Raw genomic sequence first — 20,788 nt, 5'->3', positions numbered from 1 at the left:
GTTTTTTTCATGCCATATCGGACCATTAACTGCCGGACAGTAAAATTCATTGTAGTGCACAATCGCCCTAACACTGCGCATTTCGTAAATTATAAGCAACTGTTTCGTATCAGTATTGGTGAGGTTAACGTTAAAAAGTTATTATTTATTTACGACATGCATGGTCACCCTACAATAGGGAATATTAGGCAAAGCTCTGCGTAGGTGGCACCTTTGTGGCACATACAGTAAACAAACCACATTGACACATGACACGTCACGTCAATCACATGGCCTACCGTGAAACAAAAAATCGAAATTTCGTTATCTAATCTCTGTATCTCTCTTGCATATTCAAGCGATAGAGGCAGATAACTAAATTTCGATTTTCGCGTTTCCCGGTAGGCCCTTGTTAACAAACCGCCTTGATGCATCAATGTCATATTGTATTGTCTGTGAAAACTTGTCAAAAAACAGTTTAAGGCACAGTATGTATAAGTTAGTCTATGAATTTACTGAGTCGGCAGTGCTGCACTCTGGCGGCAGAACATTGCAGTAATATCCCCTATTGCTAAATTAGTGAATTTCATCGTTATTTACCTACTACATATATATACTAGGAGAGGTTAGGTAAGTTATTATTAATGGTATCTATCAGTCGATCAGAAGCGATATCATGGTCGCATTTTTATCACTTGTCATGCCATGCGTCACTTTGGCACTTACCTACATTTTAATGTCTGTCAAGAAAAGTATCTATGTCAGTAGCAATGTATAGCAAAGTGAAGTAGGGCAACACTCAAAGAGCAACTTATGTGTAAAGTTTAGGTTTTTAAACTTTTAACTGACTCCGTGTTAGTATTATTTTATTGGACTTCCACACTTAGTTAATTTAATTGCTTTGTAACTAGTATCATTAGAAAAATCTCGTATATTAAGTTGGAAACGGGTATTTATGTGTAATGACGTCGGTGGTTTCCACGCTTATCTGATGGTGCGCTTTGTAATATCATCGAGCTTGAAATACTCACGGCGTAATTCAGAAAGGCGTAATCTGTTATTTTGACTTATGTTACCTGTCGGCGTATTATGGATAACTTTATCCATCTTTATCCACGTGATAAAATAACTGTCACTTTTTAATACCGTGGGATAGAAAGCGACGGACACCGTTTTATCACGCTGTCACGTAGACAAGAACGACCATCATATTCGTACTGCAAGGGACAACAAGGGACAAACATACACATCACATCGGGTACCTAATGATTCTCCGAAAAACTTTTAGCAGATTATCGATCCGCCGACAACGATTCGCCGAACATCGTTTCGCAAAGTTATTTATTTGTAAATGTAACTTTTGGTCAACTAACGTTACGTAGACTCTTGGTTCACATACCGTTCAGTTTGCTTCTGTGTAAAATCGCAGAACTATTATTGGACGATTTCCATTTGGCAAAGTAATCGTTTCGTTTAAGCAATGTTTAGTCGAATAACGTTTCACATTTTACATATGAGTCGTTGACTACCTAAGAATCACATACTTACATCCTGCTGCCGTTGTTAGTTTGTGTCATAAACAAACTAGTAGGTGATTGCTTCTGGTTTGGGTTTTAATCAATTTTTAACCTAAATATGAACAAAAGCATAGGTAGGTATATTGTATCTATGCAACGTAGATTTTAATTGTATGGTCATTTGTATACCTACCTACGTGAAAATAAGTAGGTATATAATTAAATGTATCTAAAACCATGTTTATCAGACTCAAACTAAAAGTTGTTGTGTAGGTTAGCCATATCCTAGTCTAGTCATAAATAAGAGAGAAGTTCTGCTATAGTTCGGTTTTTTTTAGCATTAGAAAGAAGGTAAGCGACGTTGACATGTCTTTAAATTGAAAAACGCTTTTTAAAAATCAGTAACTAGGTATTATTTACTTATGAAAGCAAAAAGAATATAAATGATCGTATTAGATTCGTGAATGTTACATATTTGCCATGACTTATTTGGGTCAAACAGATCACTGTGTTATGTCTTTCCTGTAGACATACACAAGAGTTAAGGGCTATAAAGGTTAATTTTCTTATTTAACCCTTATCCACGTGAAAAGGTCCTCCTTTTATTTAGAGAACTATGATAAAATCATTGCTTACATGCCCACAAGCTGTTAACTATTGCCCACAGGAGAGAAAACTAGTGTGTTATCGCGAACAGTACATTTTTCTCTCCTGTGGGCAATAGTTAACAGCTTGTGGGCATGTAAGCCATGATTTTATCATAGTTCTCTAAATAAAAGGAGGACCTTTTCACGTGGATAAGGGTTAAATAAGAAAATTAACCTTTATAGCCCTTAACTCTTGTGTATGTCTACAGGAAAGACATAACACAGTGATCTGTTTGACTCATTTTTAAAAAGAGTTTTTCAATTCAAAGACACGTCAAGATTGTTTACCTTTTTTCTAATGCTAAAAAAACGAACATTCAATATTAATGCCAAATGAACATTCGACCTATTGTGTTTCGACCAATGGTTTCTCGGGTAATTATGACAGTTACTAAATGATTATTCTACGAATAGTAAATATGCGTATCAATGTTCTGCTTATTGACTGCTCTCGCAAACGACTATTATGCGTAACGAGATTCGGCGAATCGTTACTCTGCCAAACAACCCGTCTGCGAATCGTTGTCGGCGAAACAAAAATCGGCGTATTTTTTTTCGGCATATCAATAGGGCACCCATCACATCACTACACTTAATAAACAGTCCTCCCCGCGTCTGTCTGTTTGTGTGTATGTATGTTCGCGATAAACTCAAAAACTACTGAAAGGATTTTCATGCGGTTTTCACCTATTAATAGAGTAATTATTGAGAAAGGTTATGTTTATAATTTATTAAGGTTTTGTGAGCCGTGCGATGCCGGCGCGGGTCGCTAGTATTAACTAATTTAAGGTGGTTTGCTTTCCATACAAAAAACAATTGCGTTATATTATACACACTATTACCACATAAATATGTGCGCATCTATCTACTTTCGAATGTTTATTTGCGCTAAATTGATAGTAAAACTTTGTTTATACAGAAATCACGCAATAAAACGTTTTATTTTTTATCAATGCAATACCAAAAAAAAATTAAAGACATTGTGTATCAAGACTAAACCAAGGGACAGGTCACTAAAGTGGACGTACAGTAGCTAACTTGTCGTTTTATTGAGGATAATAGGATTTATGAAAGTTCTAAACGACTCAAGATTTTCTTCGAAATTGATAATTGTAACATTTATTTTTATACCTATTAAAGTAGACATTTGTTCCAGCTCAGAGCCCTCCTGCTAGCGACAACCCTAGTGCTCACACAGCAGCAGCAGTCACCCCTATCGCCATGCCCAAACGTGTTCAGCTACGAGCCGCCAGGAACGGAGCCGGGCCGGTGGTACGGAGTGGTGAATCTGTCCACGGACAGCATATTACACTCAGTATGGATCAATATAGTGCTGGACAGCAAAGCTGACATACTTGGAGTAAGTTACGCCTGTTTCCAAAACTGCAAAATTTACTGTTGGAAAATTTTCGGAAACTTAATACATTTTTGTGTAGGAATCATAATTTTCCATTTCCAAAATTAAAGTTACTTTGGTATATTTAATGCATAAGGATAGGTACATAATATGCATATAATGATAGCTAGTTGCTTATAAAATTTTATTGTATAAAGTACAAAATCATAAATTGTTAAGGAATACCCATAGTCGTTTAAAATCGGCGAATCGTTACTCTGCCAAACAACCCGTCTGCGAATCGTTGTCGGCGAAACAAAAATCGGCGTATTTTTTTTCGGAATATCAATAGGGCACCGTTTAAAAGGTTTTACCTGGAATTATTTATTACATAATTAATTTATTGGTTTACAACAAGATTACCATAAATCGTGATGAATTGTATGTAAAGATAAGTACTTAGCTCACATACATCAATATGTAAGCTTTTGTACTTGTAAACATAATTATCGATTTTAAATAAAAGACACATGAGATAAAGTACCTCTTATAATGTATTTTCATTCGTCCCAAACAAAACTTACTTCCAAATTGAACTGAATAAACCTACATCTAATTTTTTTCCAGAACTGGGTCGGCGACGTAACAACCACAGACAACACAGACTTCAAAATAGAAAACACAAAGATGAAAATCCACCCCGGCCCCGCGACCGCCGTACGATTCTTCGTCCAATACAACCCTTTAAATAAGGCTCCAAAATTGCAAGCCATACGGCTGAATGGAAGAGAAATATGCAATGCTAATAACCCTCAGCCGGCAATTGATAGGCCTGATGAGAGGCGGACGACGGCCAGGCCTTTAAGGCCGGAAGATTCTCAGTCCAGGCCTGTACTAAGGCCGGATGATTCGTCCAGGCCTGTACTAAGGCCAGATGATATTCCTCAGGCCAAGCCAGTGCAAGGGCAACAGGCTGGGGCAGGGCCGGTGTATTCGTCGACGCAGGGACCACCGCAGAACCCGGTTAATCTTAACATGTGAGTATTTTTTTTAACTTTTTGATGTATAGTTGAGGTCTAAAATCAGAAAGATAGCTGACTCGTACCTTTTAGTACACTTTGAGTTGCATACAGATATATTTTATTTATTATTTTTAGTCATGCGATATCGTGTATGCGCGTGTGGGGATTTTATTTAAGTTCTTGTATAGGTATGTATATTATTTAACTAAGTAATTTATATACATATTTATGTAGAAATTATGCGAGCACATATTTCGCTGCAACTAAGTAATATCAGCACAATAATATTTTACACTTAAGGTAATTGATACATTTCTGTAGATATAACATACCTACACTGAGAGAAAAATCATTAGTAAACTAAACCAGGAATTAAAAAACAGTCTGTACTGGGGGAAAAAATGAAGTTTAGTAATAATTATAGACGTTTCACTATTTCTGTAAAGTTTATTTATTTCTACAAACAGCTCAGTAATGCTAAATCTAATTTCAACAAACAGATAATAGAAATTGCAAGAACTAATAGAAATTGCAAAAGTCAATTTGTTCCCATTAGTTGACTCTTCTTGTCCCCGGATTAAGTTTATTTTTGTAATTCTAAGTGTGTTTTTGTTATCCTTTTCTCTCAGTGTACAATGTCCACACTGAATCATTCTCAAGTCTTTAATGATATTTACGTCACCCACCCACGGGACGGGAAGAAAATCTCACTTCCTGGCCAAGGCAAGACGTAAAACTTTATACAAACCACGGGCGGTAATTCGTAAAGCCCCAGATCGCATATTTATACAAACACCTGCGATCTGGAGCATTTAAGAATTTACCTCCCTTAGGTATGTAATGTACTATAACATATTAATAATTATTATATATTAATAATCGTAAAAAGATAAAATGTATACCTACTTAGTTACCACAGATAATATAATACAGGTAGGTATCTTTATCAATATCCTAATCGATTTTTATTTAATTTACATCATACAAAGCAATTAGGTTCAAATATCTACACTGTGGACGTACCTAGAGTCAGCTAAAGTTAAGGGCTAAAAAGTCTTAAATATTTTCTGATTTAGCCATTAATTTCTTTTCTACTAATAGGTGCGAAAAAATCATTACTAATCTGCACATACACAAATAAGACAACCATTATCCATACGTGTAATAACTTTTGTTTTAAGATCTGTGTATGACTCATTTATTTTAATGTCCTCAATCTAACTCAATGCTAATTACAGCGAACAAAATGAGGCACTCGGGACCCATTACTTAGACGATCAATCGACCAATTAGGAATTAAGTCACCAAACTCCTTTGTCCGTTGACTCATTAAATCTTCGTATAGGTACCTACCTAAGAATCACCGTAAAGTACTTAGAAACATTGTGGGAAACCACAAAAATGCAGGTAGCAAAATTTCGCTGTAGTAAATGAGTTTACCATTCGAGCCTAAAGGATGACTCACGCTAAACCGGGCCGGGGCCGGGCCGGAGCTTCCGGCGCTTCGTTTTGTATGGAAAGCACCACGTGATCACCGATCAGCCGTCATAGAAAATGATGTGAAAAAGTGTTTTTCAATAAAAAAACACGTCAAGATTGTTTACCTTTTTTCTAATGCAAAAGAGAAGAGTCGTAGAATGTACGGGCTCCCCTACATTTCACGACTCTTCTCTTTCCGCACAGACTCTAGAAGTAGACAGTATAGACATCCGAAATAAAGCTAAACAAAAGATTGTGGCTTGATATCGTCTAACCACATTCCTGACATCGCATGATAGTGATTGTGTAGGTTCGAAGAATTGTGGCAATTTCCACTTAAAACATATTTATTTTTTGCTACACAACAAAACATAAACATGGGCATGTATATCATATTTCTATCTAGTGTATTCATATACATATCGTAAAATAAGTTTAAAAATAAGAGACTGGATTAATTTAGGTATGTCCCCTAAAAATTATCATAACTTGATTACCTAGCTAGTCACTACACTACACTATATTATGGATAAAATAAAGAGCGATTCAAGTCACATGGATATTACAGATATATCTGTGTTTACACAGATTAATTCATAAGACCTGGCGCTTTTGTGTGTGTCATATATTTACACAATCGGCGCCTGCTCTTTAAAGTATATAGGTAGATAAATTGATATACATAATGCCTATGAAAGTCAAATAAGAGCCCAGAATTCCTTAACCCGCCCTGGACCTACCCTGGGGCTATTCAAAAACCAAGCCGTAAAGGACCTTTATGACTTCAAGTACACACTAGCAAACGAAACCTTTTTGATACCCAAGGAAAAGAAATAAACAATTATTTACCCCGTTGGCGCCCATATTTTATTTGGGTAGGATATAAAATTGTAACCCATCAGAGCAAAAGGGCGTGAGTCTATGTAAATTAGTTATATTTTATGCCTTTTTTGAGGGCAGAATCCTCTCTTTGTAGTTCACGATGTGACCGTAATTTACCTACGTCATCGTACAAAGAATAACGCATTTATTTCAAGCTTTGCTACAACAATGTCGCAAGTAAAACAGTCGTACAATGAAAATTAAGACTTATCTTAAATGGGTAAGGTGGGAAGGAGGAACTATGGGTGAAGGTGGACACTTTTAGGGAAAATAAACAGAGATACTTAAAGATATTAAAAACTATATAAATTAAATGATAATACTCAAAATAAAGCTAATTCATAAATAAAATTAACTTAAAAATATTTACGTAGCTTTTCTCATATCGTCTCTCTTACCCCGAGAAAAATAAGGTAGGTATGTTTCCCTTACCACACCCGACCTTATTAGAATAAACATCATGTGATCGTGAGATTTTAGTTGTATCGGTAGATATTCATTTCGAGGGGTCATACGCACACAAATAACATATTCGTGACTCCATAACGAGAATTTCAAATTAAGGAAAACGTGCTTTTTGCTGTTAATTATTTGGAGAACTTTTGAGCATTAACCGGTTAACTTTGTTGAGTCGTGAAAGCTTTTACGACGTGATAAAGCTTTTGTTCATTATGCGATATTATGCTTAAGAAAACATTGTTCATTATGGCTGCCTTATGCACTTACAATGTTGGTGCCGTTATCCGGGATTACTTTGAGTACTCGTTTACCTTTAATCAATGCTTCGTGACGAAAATAGATAATGCCTGATAGTGCCGGTAAACAACATTTTCTTAATAAAGACAAGAAACTTTTACGTGAGTTTGGTTAACTGTCAATAATGGTAAAGAGTATACCGTTTGTCTTTGACAATGTTTTGACGAATGCTCTATATTTTCAAGTGTCTTCTAATAATAATCCGCTATCCGCTTATATGACCGAGCGAGTGCGAAAGTCTCAATTTCAGCTTGGGTATAAAGCTTAAATATGTCCGGATGTTCTTCTCTACAGGTTACATTTCTCAACCGAATCTCGTGAAATTTGGTGAGCAGGTCCGATATTTTTTTTTTTAATTCAGTTTTTGGATTTTTTTTAAATCATGGATCCGTGGCTACGAGGTCTTTAGTTCACAGAGCCACAAGTTTATAAAATAAAAAAAACTGTCAATTATTTTGACTTGACAGAATAGTGACGTAATAAGTACCTTATTCTTTAGTGTATAATTATAAGAAAAGTTGACATATGGATGCCTCATGACGCCTGTCGCTTTAATCGGTCCATTTTTAAATCATGTAGGTAAGTTTTCATGCTGATACACTTGATATAAACTAAATCATCGATCAATACTTCAATGCCTAGAATAGATCCTTGTGGCACTCTGACTACGAAATTAACGTCATTCCCTTGGGATTGATATTCCAATTAGCTATCCTAACAACGAAATTATGCTGTGAGCAAGCCCTAATTTGCTCATATGCTAGCATAATTAATATTTAGCTACAATAGTTGATAGTTAATGCGTTTGCGTGAAGATATAATTAGGTCAAACGCCTTTGACCCTTCGATAATACCAAATAATACGGATCGTTATTGTCATTAACTTATTTAGTAATAGGTAAAGTGATTGTTAAACATACAAATAGAACACGCCACCAAAATGCCGCTTCCATACAATCGAAGCCTGTAGGGTTTGTCCTGCCGACACTTATACCTGTTAGCTGCCTTATAGTTGAACGGAAATTGTTAAAACTGTCTGCAAAAAGCTAATGACACCCACGTATCCGCGAAGATATATCATCTAAGTCAGCATTTCCCAAACTATTCCCACCCATTGGTGGGTCGCGAGCGAGTATTGAGTGGGCCCTGGAACTACTAGGGCATCTGAGCGTTACCAATCATATTTTATGCCCCCTTTTTTAAGACGGCCAAGAGGTGGGTCCCAAATTTGGTAGTTTTTATTAGGTCGGGTTCCGACCCAGTCAACTTTGGGAACCACTGATCTAAGTGGTACCTACCGTGCCCAGGTGCTTATAATGGATGAATGTGTCATATTGGATTCCTCAGGTGATGCTGATGATCGTTATATCCAGCACAATACAAAAATATTAGAAGTTTCACAAAACTCCCAGTGGAAATTTCGCCATTTTGGAAACTTGCCGAGTCTAAACGATGAATACTTCCGCACGACGTTAGTGAGACGTTTTGTCGTTACAAAATATTGTGATGAAACTGATGAATCTATCTCTTTTATTATCCATATGAGTTTATGCCCATTGCCCATTTATAAAATCATTAAAAATGCAATAATATGAGTTTATTATTTCCATGTACGTTAAACTAATGTCATACATACTGTAAAATAGCCATAGTAGTAAACTAGCCTATTCCTTATTAAAGTGTTCATAGTGACATTTGCGGTAAAATAGGTCATTTTTGGTAAAAAATGGCAGAAACTGAAAGAAGTCTGAAAAATTAATGATTTTTCAAAAAATTTCCAACGATCCGGAGGGTTTCTGAGGTCGAAAACTTGCATTTGCCATAACCACTTCATCACATAGAACATATAAACAAAATAGTACCCGATTGGATTATATTCCGTTGATCTAAATAAAATCTGAATGTACCAAACTTGAAAGCCTTTTACTCCCCCGATCCGGCTCAGTAATCCTAAAACTTAGACTTGCCACACGATTAATAACGATGAAAGCGATCCAAGATTTAGGTTACGCAAGAATAAATGAGGCCTGAGTGAGACGAATACTCGTACCTACTACCAAAGAGTGATTAATAATAAAAGAGGACTATGTACGTAAAGTCTAAGAAAGGAACCGGACATAAGTGCGAGTCGGACTCGCCCACCGAGGGCTCCGTACATTTTAGTATTTGTTGTTATAGCGGCAACAGAAAAACATCATCTGTGAAAATTTCAACTGTCTATAGTTATCACGGTTCATGAGAGCCTGGTGACAGACAGACAGACGGACAGTAGAGGAAGTAATAGGGTCCCGATTTTACCCTTTGGGTACGGAACCCTGAAAATCGTGCATCGCCCGCGAGCAGCGAATATTAAAATTTCGTCATCTGCCTCTCTATCGCTCTTATATTCGAGCGACAGAGTCAAATAGATAAACCAACGAAGTGGTTCGCTATCGGCCCTCTGAAGTATTTGTTGATGTACCCGTGGAACGACGGGACGTTATGCAATAAACGAAGGCGGTTAAAAATCAAAAGTTGACGTTTGACAATTTAGTTACCACAAAACATTTATGGCGCTTCCGTTAGGTATCAAACTTTTTTTCTTATGCTTTAAACCTCTTCCACGATCGATAACTCCTTGCTGCCTAGTACTAGAGCTGATGGAGAGATCAATTTAAGGAGATTAATGTTAGGACACTGAATGTAGGCCCCGATTGATGTATATAACTATACTGCTATAGCTTTTGCTCGCGACTTCGTCTGCGTGGAATTAGTGACAGCAGCTAAAGTAGGTATAGCACCTGGATAATGCTAATAGCAATCATTCGATTCGCGCATTGCTTACTTCAATTATTAGGCAATACATTAACTCTTTCAATTCAATCCCCCGGTGTTCTCTCTTCAGGGGTGAATTCCGACATAAAAACTATCCTATGTCCTTCCCCGGGACTCAAACTATCTCTATACCAAATTTCAACTAAATCGGTTCTGCGGCTTAAGCGTGAAGACGTAACAGACAGACAGACACACAGACACACTTTCGCCTTTAAAAGTAATGAGTATGGATTAGTATGGATTAGCAATCAGTTGAATAATGTTATGTACAGTGGAGTTCATAAATATATACCTACATTTGTTCACCTTAATCCATTGCAATAAGAAACATGTATAAATACTTATAAACGCGACTTTTTACCTTGTACATGTAGGTATGTGTACATTTTTAATCGGATATCCAATTATATGTATTTTTAAAAGACACAACCCGTCCCAAATCGTACTTTTCCACCTACCGGTTTGCGATTGTGAATCATGACTTACGAACATTACTTTAATAACTGGAACGATAATTATTAACAAGCGATTGACACTTCATTAGCTAATATTCGATCAATGGACTATAATTATAGAGAAGAATAACTACCAATTTACGCTTACGTTTTTATATTACCTACTACTTTAATGGCATGGCTACGATCACTATATACATATACCTTAGCTCTTGATCACAAAGGTGCGGACAGACAGATAGACGGGCAAGGCGAAACTATAATGGTTCCTAATTGACTACGGAACCCTTAAACACTGTAAGAGTAAAACACTGATTTAATTAACTTTCACGAATTTTACACATATTTACACGTATTTAATACGCGATTAAGTCCCGTTGCACAATTTAATAAACTGTAAGAGTAAATCTCAAATCAAATTGTGGCTTTCCACTAGAGAATGCTTAAAGCTTATGCTTAAGTTTGCGCTTATAGCTTGCGCAAGAAGCATAAGGACCATTCTCTGATGAAAGCTATAAATGTTTCACAAATACTCTAGTTAATTGTATATTCTCTTAGGTACAAGCTAAAATTATACTAATAAATAACTTGTTAATCAAATTCTCAAACATAATCTGTATTATTTAAGCGCATCGGAGTAGAAATTGAGATACAATTGAAATTAAGCGTTGCCTTGTTGGCTGATTCCTTTGAAAATTAGGTTGCGATTACGGTTTTCAAAGATGTAAAGTGCCTAGATCCCTCAAATCATGCAAAAATAAGCTTTGTCTACGGTTACCTATCGCAACTTCGAAACATTATTTGTTCAATTATTAATTTACCAAGTTTTCATATGACCGAGCGTGTTTTTTAAACCGTTCGATTTTAGAAGGCTTGCCAACTTTAACTTGTCTCAATGGCTTCTTTTCAGGATGCCTTTCAAAAGTTTAGAAAAATTATCATTTTTTGAAAAAAAAAAACGCGTTCGGTGAAATGAAAATTTGGCAATTGAAACACCGGGTAAACATCTTTCAAAGTTGCGATATGATAGTGCTTGGCTTCAATGGTTAATTTTTTTTCTAAATTAGGTACTATAAGTAGTTTCGTAGCAGACGGTTCTAGTAATATTTTGTTGATTTATCTAAATTAGTTAAAATATTATTATGTACCTACATAAGTAATTTGCTCGTATGTCTATTATGTGAACGAACGTCCTTTCCCCAAATTATTACTAAAATGAGTCGCAAACTGTTGAAAATAAACTCAACACGATACTGTTAAATTTGAATACACATTCCTCGTATAAAATGTACCCACTTAAATTCCAACAAGGCTCCTAACTGTGGAATATCTCTTTCAACATTTTAGAGCCCGTGAAGCTTAAAGTACCTAAACTTCTAAATAATCTAAATCGTAGGTGCTCGAAGCACTTTACGACGATGAATACCTCTACCTTTAACGCAAATATGTTATAAAATATTTTAAACATTGTTCTCTGAAAGGGTATTTGTATTTATATATATATCTCGACAGTATGTATCAATTCCAGTAGACAGTAATGGATAATTCTCTCGAGAGATACTTTCGAGTATCGGACATTGCTTTGGTTGCAAATATGATCAAACTTGACACGTACGGATATTTTATACCTACTGAATAATATCCGAACCTGTCAACATACTGTCAACTTTACTGGGAGGCCTATTCAGGTAGTCATTTCTTGGTATCAATTTGTTATGTTATGGATATGATCTGTCGTCTTTCTTTATTTCTTCAACCAGAAATATCACTGTTGACAGCTGATAAGGTAAACGTACTAGTGCTCGACATGCTAATGCCCAATAGATGACACCTTGCTGTCACCTCTATTGACAATGACTTAAGTTTCAAGATTACATACTGGGACCGCGTCGAGCACCAGTACGTTTACCAACTCGTAATCGCTAACAAAATAATCTCCGGGATTTTATGATGTGAATATTTGGTAAGAATCTAAGTAGTACTATTTGTATATAACATTGTAGTCTAGCCACAACTTGCCTATCTTTCACCCCTAGTAGTGCACCCTTTACGCTTCCACCGTAGAACCTAAACCACTTTCATGCTTGTTAACAGCGGTGGTGGCCAAATCCCAGCCCAGAGCGTTGGCACGCAAACCGGCTTCGGTGCCAATACCGGTTCCAGTTTCGGTACCAATACCGGTAGCGGTTCCAGCTTCGGTAGCGATACCGGTAGTTCAAGCTTCGGTACCAATACCGGTAGCAGCTTCGGTACTCAGACTGGTAGCAGCTTGAACGATGACAGAAGGAGACCGGACAACGGGTACCGGCTGACTACAGCGGTACCCATGAGGACCACAACTACGAGTAGATACGACGATGATGATGATGGGTAGGTAACGTAAATGTCCCAGTGTTTAACACTGCTCCAATGGGTGGAATGTAAATATCCTAGCACTAGACCCTGCTCCAAAGCTTAAATTCATATAAAAAGGTATGACAAACGAACAGTCATCTATGTATTGTAGTTAGGGAGGCAGTCAAACACTAGGACGTTTACCTCAGAATAATTTATCACGTGAATGGCATGATTCACACGATGTACAAATTATCTATTAATTAACTGACCAATTTCTTTCTTACGGCTTTAACAACATTAACAGAACTTTAAAGACGTTAAGACTCGTTCAAAATTCAAAATCTACTAGGTAAACACTACCGAAAAACTTCGCAATTAAAGGTCTTAAAATTCATTGTTTGTTTTGTGTTTTATAGTGTAAGTACCTACATTGATGAGATATAGGGTTATAAAGAAATCTCAAGTATTTTGGTTATTTATAGTGAAAACCAGCTACTAAGGTAATGACCTTACCTCGATTTCCGATAATGATTGTAACATAATAATAGTTCTACATCCGCGTGCAAAACCGCGATGATTCATACACCAATAACTTGTTGCCTACATGAATTCTTGCACGACAATACATTTAAGAGCAAGTATCTACAAATAGAAACTGGTTGTTTATTAAGAATACATTTTTAATAAATACGCAAATAATTTTAGGCATTAAAAAAGGAGTAAGTCCAGCGGGAATAAAGTAATGTACCTATTTGTATCTTGTGGAATAGAAATTGTTATTATTACTTACTATTTTGTGACTGACACTTCATCTGTTCACATTTTTAGTATTCCGCACAGAACTTTATTATTTTATTTTATGCAGCTTTTCTTTACAATACTTACCTATATTTACAAAAATATGTGCATACTAATGCTGGGGTGAATGGAAAGGGTGGCATCTTTCAACCTTAGATATAACTTTTATTGTACGAAAGGAAATCGAACTTACAAATACAATAACTTATAACATTATGTTATGTTATGCTTATAACTTGTAAGCATAACATTGTCTCTCATATAGACCGTAGAACCATCCAGCTTTGCACTGTAGAGTAAATATCCCCACCCATCTAACATCTACCTACCCATAAGTAAATTTATACGATAATTTAAATTTTTCTCACTACCATTTTCTATACTCTGTATCTTTAGGTATTTAAATAAAAGTAAACAAAATTTACCCTCAAATGGCTCCTTAAGCCAGTTGAGAGTAGATGAAAACATTACATGATCAAATAATGTAGGTTAAAGTCAGGTCGTTCAGTGACTGATCCAGGCGGTTTTGTATTTGGTTGGTTAACCAATAAATGTTATAACTACCCGAAAATTTTCAAATTGTTTGTTTACTTTTATTTAAATACCTAAAGGTACAGACTATAGGCTTCATTATTCTAAACTTAGGAATAATAGAAATGCTACAGTGTTATTTTCGTTTTCATTCCAGGAACGACTATTTCTCAGGCGGGCAACCTACGTTCATCGTCCCAAGCAGGCCTAACAACAATAACAATAACAACTATAACAATAACAATAGAGGGCAGGTATGTTTATTTACTTATTACCAAAATGTTAACTTATTAGATCTCATATTACTACTTACTGATATTCATCAATTCTTTTAAAGTTATGGCTTCAGTCCAGTGGGTCTATTTCGCCAGTATCAAAGTACTGGGAGCTAAATACGACAACTAAAATTGTACGGTTAGTACAAGACAGTGTACGGTGATTTTACAAACTCTTGTAAAGCGATAGCTGGACTTTACAAGTAGCACGTGGACTACCGGCCGTTGACTACAAAATGGTGGTTAAACGCATTTCAAGATTAATTCTCCATTCACTGCGCACTAGAGTCGGACCAAGAAAAATCTGCAGCGGATTTGATAGCCCACGCAGTGCAAGTGTCATTATTACGATATAATTTCATAGAAGTTTGACGTTTAAAATAACACTTTGACTGCGTGGGCTATCAAATCCGCTGCAGACTATTCTTGGTCTGACTATACCACATTAGTTTACTCTATAATAAGTTAAGGGGGAGGCCTATGTTCACAAAGGGGAGGCCTATGTTCAGAAGGGGGAGGCCTATGTTCAGCAGTGGACGTCTTATGGCTGAGATGATGATGATGATGTTAAGGAAATAAGTGAATGTCCTTAGTGTGTCTCTGTAAACTTATCTCCTGCTCACTTATTTCTGTTTGCTTTCCAAATAAATAAATAAATAAATAAATAAATGATGATGATGATAATAAGCTATGGATATTACACTTAAAACAATAATAATGAGAAAAAAACAAAGGAATTAATCACGAGGCGTGACTATCAAGATGGCGCTCGAACCGGAAGTCCGTTCTGTTAGTGTCAATTGTCAATAAAGTGATATTTCTTTAACCAAACACGTCACTTTTGACACTGACATATCAGTATCATATCAGTACATATGAGTAAACTAGAATTGGCCTGTAAGATTGATAGTGATAGATAATTAATATGATTCATAAGAGTTTGAACTCGATTGACCGGGATATATGAAAACAATGAATCAACGTACCTATATTTGAAAACAGTTTGATATTTAATATTATTACCAAAGTAACATTGCTGTATTGTGATAAGAAATATCGGCATCTATCTGTGTAAATTTATGTTTAATTATTTGTCATATTAATTGAACCGAAGTTCTTTTTAGGGTTCCGTACCCAAAGGGTAAAAACGGGACCCTATTATGTACTAAGACTCCGCTGTCCGTCCGTCTGTCTGTCTCCAGGCTGTAACTCATGAACCGTGATAGCTAGACAGTTGAAATTTTCACAAATGATGTATTTCTGTTGCTTGTTATAGCACACAAATACTAAAAACAAAATAAAATAATTATTAAGTGGTGCTCCCATACAACAAATGTGTTTTTTTGCTGTTTTTTGTGTAATGGTACGGAGCCCTTCGTGCGCGAGTCCGACTCGCACTTGGCCGGTTTTAAGTATGATATAAAAATTAATAAATATTTGAAATCATTGACTCTAAATAATAATTGTAGGTAGGTAGAATACATATCTACCTATTACTAAGGGCACGTATAGCCTTACAGAGTGGCGTAGGTACTCTAAGTCTAAGTATAAACAAACACTGAATAAGTTCCTAAGAAAATTGGAATTGCTACCACAAGCTGGATTAAGCTTATAAATAAATGACAATCGGGATTAAAGATGGCACCAGCACTATACAAAAACTAGCCAAAGTCACTACCGAAGCCACGCAAAAATCAGCCCTATTTCAACGCAATAGGGGTTTCTTGAGAGCCGCATTATTGTGGTTTTCTAGCTAGTGTTTGGTATTCTGCTCCGTATTTTCTTTAAGTATTTACACAGTTATAAAAGAACTTAAGCGCCAAGGCATCTCTATACACTTTGGTCGTTTCGATTCCGAGGCCAAAGAGATCAGTATGATCTTAATCCGAAACCCGCGGAACGCTTCAACGGAGGAGCAAAAAACTGTTTAATATTAATTGTATTCGTTGCTTGTATCTAATTTTATACAGAGTGCCTACACAATACTTAATTATGCTACTTAAGGTAGGTTGTTGCAAACACGCTGACAGTATTATTTTTTAGGGTTCCGTACCTATTTAAAGGGTAAAAACGGGACCCTATTACTGACTCCACTGTCCGTCTGTCTGTCACCAGAGACGTGCGCGCCGGTCGAAAAAAATCGGGCGGCGGCGCGCCACGAAAAAATTCACGGCGGCGGCGTAACGCCGGCGGTGTGGGATTTTTCAACTTTTCAATATTAAGGGGTTGTGCACAAATCACGCGAGGTGTTTTCGGCTAATTTTTGACCCCCCTCCCCCTTGGTGATATTTGGTGAGGTTTTTGGCTACTGACTACCTCACGTGTATTTTTTTGAAGTTTTTCTATCCGACTGGTTAAGGCCACACGCTTCAAAATTTCGTAAAATAGACTCGCTATTTTTAAGTGCGGAGTGAAGATTTATGTTTAACGAAACCGAGAAAAAGAAATCTACTCATGTGGTAGGTATTTTTTCTTAGTTTCGTTCACTGTAGAAAAATACACGTGAGGTCTCCTTATACCCCCCTCCCCCAACGTGATCTGTCATGATGTTTTCGTGACCCCCACCCCTCCTATCGAACCTCGCGTTATTTGTGCACAAGCCCTAAGATGTATAATGAAAAGCCACGCTTAACCCTTAAATCGACAAGGAAAAAAAAACTCAAAAAACTGTGTTAGTATAATTTTTTTGGTGTTATTATCTTATTATGTGGTCGTTTATTGTAGAAGAATCATGAAAAAATCTATTTATAATAGTTTCGAAAAAACATAGGTATGTCATGTCAAATATGTTGGATGTTGCCAGATTCGGTGTAAATAAAAAGATACGCCGCATAATGAAAAGACGTCCAGTATTTTGGACGTTGCCGAGTATACATACAGCAGTTTATGTGCATAAGGTATTTTTTGTCCAATTCATGTTTTTTTTAATACATATAGAATAATTGCATTTTTTAATTACAAATGCACTTACTGATAATGTCAACTTATGTTATGAATTAAAGTAAAACCTATTATTTTTATATTTTTCCAAAAACTTTATAGATCGTAGGTGACAAAATTTTACCAGTAATTGACTTCATTTATTAAACATTAAATCAAACTTGCCGGGGTATCGTAGGATGCAGCAACATCTGAGCAATGGTTTTTACAATAATGCAGGCAATTTTATCAATATTTTCGGAAGAAATTTCTCAAATGAAATCGGGTCTGTCTCTTGATGTCTTGATGAACGCACAGGAAAAGAAATCCGTAAATATATTGTTTTATCTATTTGGTTCATTACGTTGTAATACGACAAGTAATGACTTTTTAAAACGTTTTGAAACACCAGACCCAACATCCGTCTGTTTAATTTATTTACCATAAAAACTACCAGACAATTTGATAAATTTACTATTCGCATACTTGGCAATGTCCAACATACTGGACTTAGCAAAAATGCCGTGTAATCGACAACGGTTAAAACATTGGACATTATACTTTATAAATGTGTTTTAGCCGTTTTACCCATACATACAACACATTTTTATGTAAATCATATTGCCACATAAGAAATAGTTAGTATGGTATGGTGTTGGTGCGACATAAAATAGTAGAAATTAAATTATATAACCAAAAACTTTCCGTACTAAATTATTGCCATGTTTAAGTTAGTATTCTACGTCAAAAATGTGAGAGTTACGTCGGAAGTCACGCCCGCAATAATTTTCAACTATTTCTTATAGGACTATAACCTATTACATATTTTAACGCTGCATAATACTGTCTTATAAAAAAATATTCGGCGCGAATTTTAAACTACCGGCGGCGGCGGCGGCGCGCTGACTCCTTATGGCGGCGGCGCGCACGTCTAGGTACACCAGACTGTATCTCAAGGACCGTGATACCTAGACAGTTGAAATTTTCACAGATGATATATTTCTGCTGCCGTTATAACAACAAATACTAAAAAGTACGGAAACCTCGGTGGGCGAGTCCGACTCGCACTTGTCCGGTTTTTACACCAGCCCCCGTAGCACGGTCGCGTTTTTATCGCTTGTCACCATGCCTGTCACGTTCTAACAAGTATGTAAGTGCGAAAGGGACGTGCATAGTGATAGGCGATAAAAATGGAACCGTGCTGCGCCCGCAGGTCGTAAAGGTAGTTATTAAAACCGCCTGGATCAGTCACTGAACGACCTGACTTTAACCTACATTATTTTGATCGTGTAATGTTTTCATCTACCCTAAACTGGCTTAAGAAGCCAGTTGAGGTTAAATTTTGTCTACTTTTATTTAAATACCTAAAGATACAGAGTATAATGATAATAACCATAATGTTTGTATAGCTACATTAGCCACAAATAGTATCTCAAATGGATTAAGCTATTAATTCGTGAGATTTCACAGTTAAACATCATCTCTTGTGTTTGACAACATTAAAATCCACTTAAGGATTTAATATGAAGATAATCTTTTCTAACCACATTAAAAACATGTTGTTTATAATCCATAATATTATAAGTAAATTATTGCATACATACCTATTTATTTAATTCGACAGGAGTCTGTTGTTTTCATTTTGGATTTATGCAATCAAATACAATACAATTTACAGCTCATATTTTTTTTTTTTAATATGTATCACGTTACTGTGAAATATTTTATACATTCATATTCATATATCATATAACAAAATTACTCTCTGAATACCATCGGTACCTTTATGAAATAGATTAATTGACTGATGAGTTCTATGTTCCACGAGGAATCACTATACTTTGTATCTTTAGGTATTTAAATAAAGGTAACCAAAATCTACCCTCAAATGGCTCCTTAAACCAGTTGAGGGTAGATGAATTCATTACACGATCAAATAATGTAGGTTAAAGTCAGACCGTTCAGTGACTGATCCAGGCGGTTTTGTATTTGGTTGGTTAACCAATAAATGTTATAACTACCTGAAAATGTACAAATTGTTTGTTTACTTTTATTTAAATACCTAAAGATGCAGACTATAAATAACCTCTGCAAATAGGGGTCATTTTAGCTCGAATGTGTCATTTCTAGCGAAAACACAGCGCCATCTATGTCAGCGGCACATGCATTTCCGAGTAATGGCTACTTTCGTCTATATATTGATATCAAAACAAGACATACAGGTATTATAGTTACAGAGATATAAGCCACTGCGCCATAAGACTTCGTTACATCCATGGTCTAATAAAACATGGTCTTCCATTCCCAGAGTGACACGCGATTACGTCACAATAACATTGCCACTTTATTTCAACATAACATGTTACATGGGTACATTATACCTATGGTTAATAAGTTAAAATATTTCTTTATAATTTTATAATTTTCATTTATATGTATTTTAGCTTAAATTTTACAATAACACGTCATTTTTAATTACTTACTTGTTAGCAATATCTTCCGATTCACGAAAGAAATTTCAGACTTTCGGGTAATTCTGTTTATACTACTGGCAACACAGGATAGCGCTGTGGACATTTGACAATTCGGATCTAGATAACTTCATGCCCTGACCGTCATCCTTGTCGAACGCGTGTTAATTGTTATTTCCTTCTCGCTCAGTGTCAGCAGTCGCAGTGTTTTCCAAACTTTTCACGTCGTAAGCTTGGTAATTAATGTGTAACTGTGAATTAGTTTTTTAAACGTTTGTCTTGTATAGATAAATAAAGTTTAATTTAATACATTAGATTTGTTTTATTTTACTATGTTTCTACATGAATAACTTAAAATTAATGCCGTTAAAATAATTTTACCGTTGGTTAAAATTCTCCCACATTTCAAAGTTTGAGAACCTGTAAACAGCATGATGACGTAGGCGCGTGTCAGTTAGGTCATACGCGAATCTCGGAATGGAGTACCAGGCGGAGTATATTATTGACCGAAGCGAAGCGAAGGTCTACGTTTTGACTCGGGCATTTTGCTTTCGTATGTCCGGATGTTCT

The 20,788-nt window shown here is 36.0% G+C and overlaps 1 protein-coding gene across 3 annotated transcripts in view; it reads left to right on the top strand.

Moving 5' to 3' along the window:
• LOC134799874 (proclotting enzyme-like) overlaps positions 1–20,788 on the top strand; it is a 51,212-nt gene that overhangs the window by 18,730 nt on the left and 11,694 nt on the right. For 2 of the 3 annotated variants that reach the window (XM_063772292.1, XM_063772291.1), the window contains exons 2-5: positions 3,300–3,503; positions 4,107–4,516; positions 12,982–13,257; positions 14,711–14,807. In XM_063772292.1, coding sequence (XP_063628362.1) covers positions 3,300–3,503; positions 4,107–4,516; positions 12,982–13,257; positions 14,711–14,807 — 987 coding nt within the window. The remainder of the gene's footprint in view (positions 1–3,299; positions 3,504–4,106; positions 4,517–12,981; positions 13,258–14,710; positions 14,808–20,788) is intronic. The other variant, XM_063772293.1, reaches the window with a different exon arrangement.

The sequence above is a fragment of the Cydia splendana genome, chromosome 19 (assembly GCF_910591565.1).
Source record: "Cydia splendana chromosome 19, ilCydSple1.2, whole genome shotgun sequence".
In the NCBI taxonomy this organism is placed as follows: Eukaryota; Metazoa; Arthropoda; class Insecta; order Lepidoptera; family Tortricidae; genus Cydia; species Cydia splendana.
This window is presented reverse-complemented; position numbering and strand designations above follow the sequence as displayed.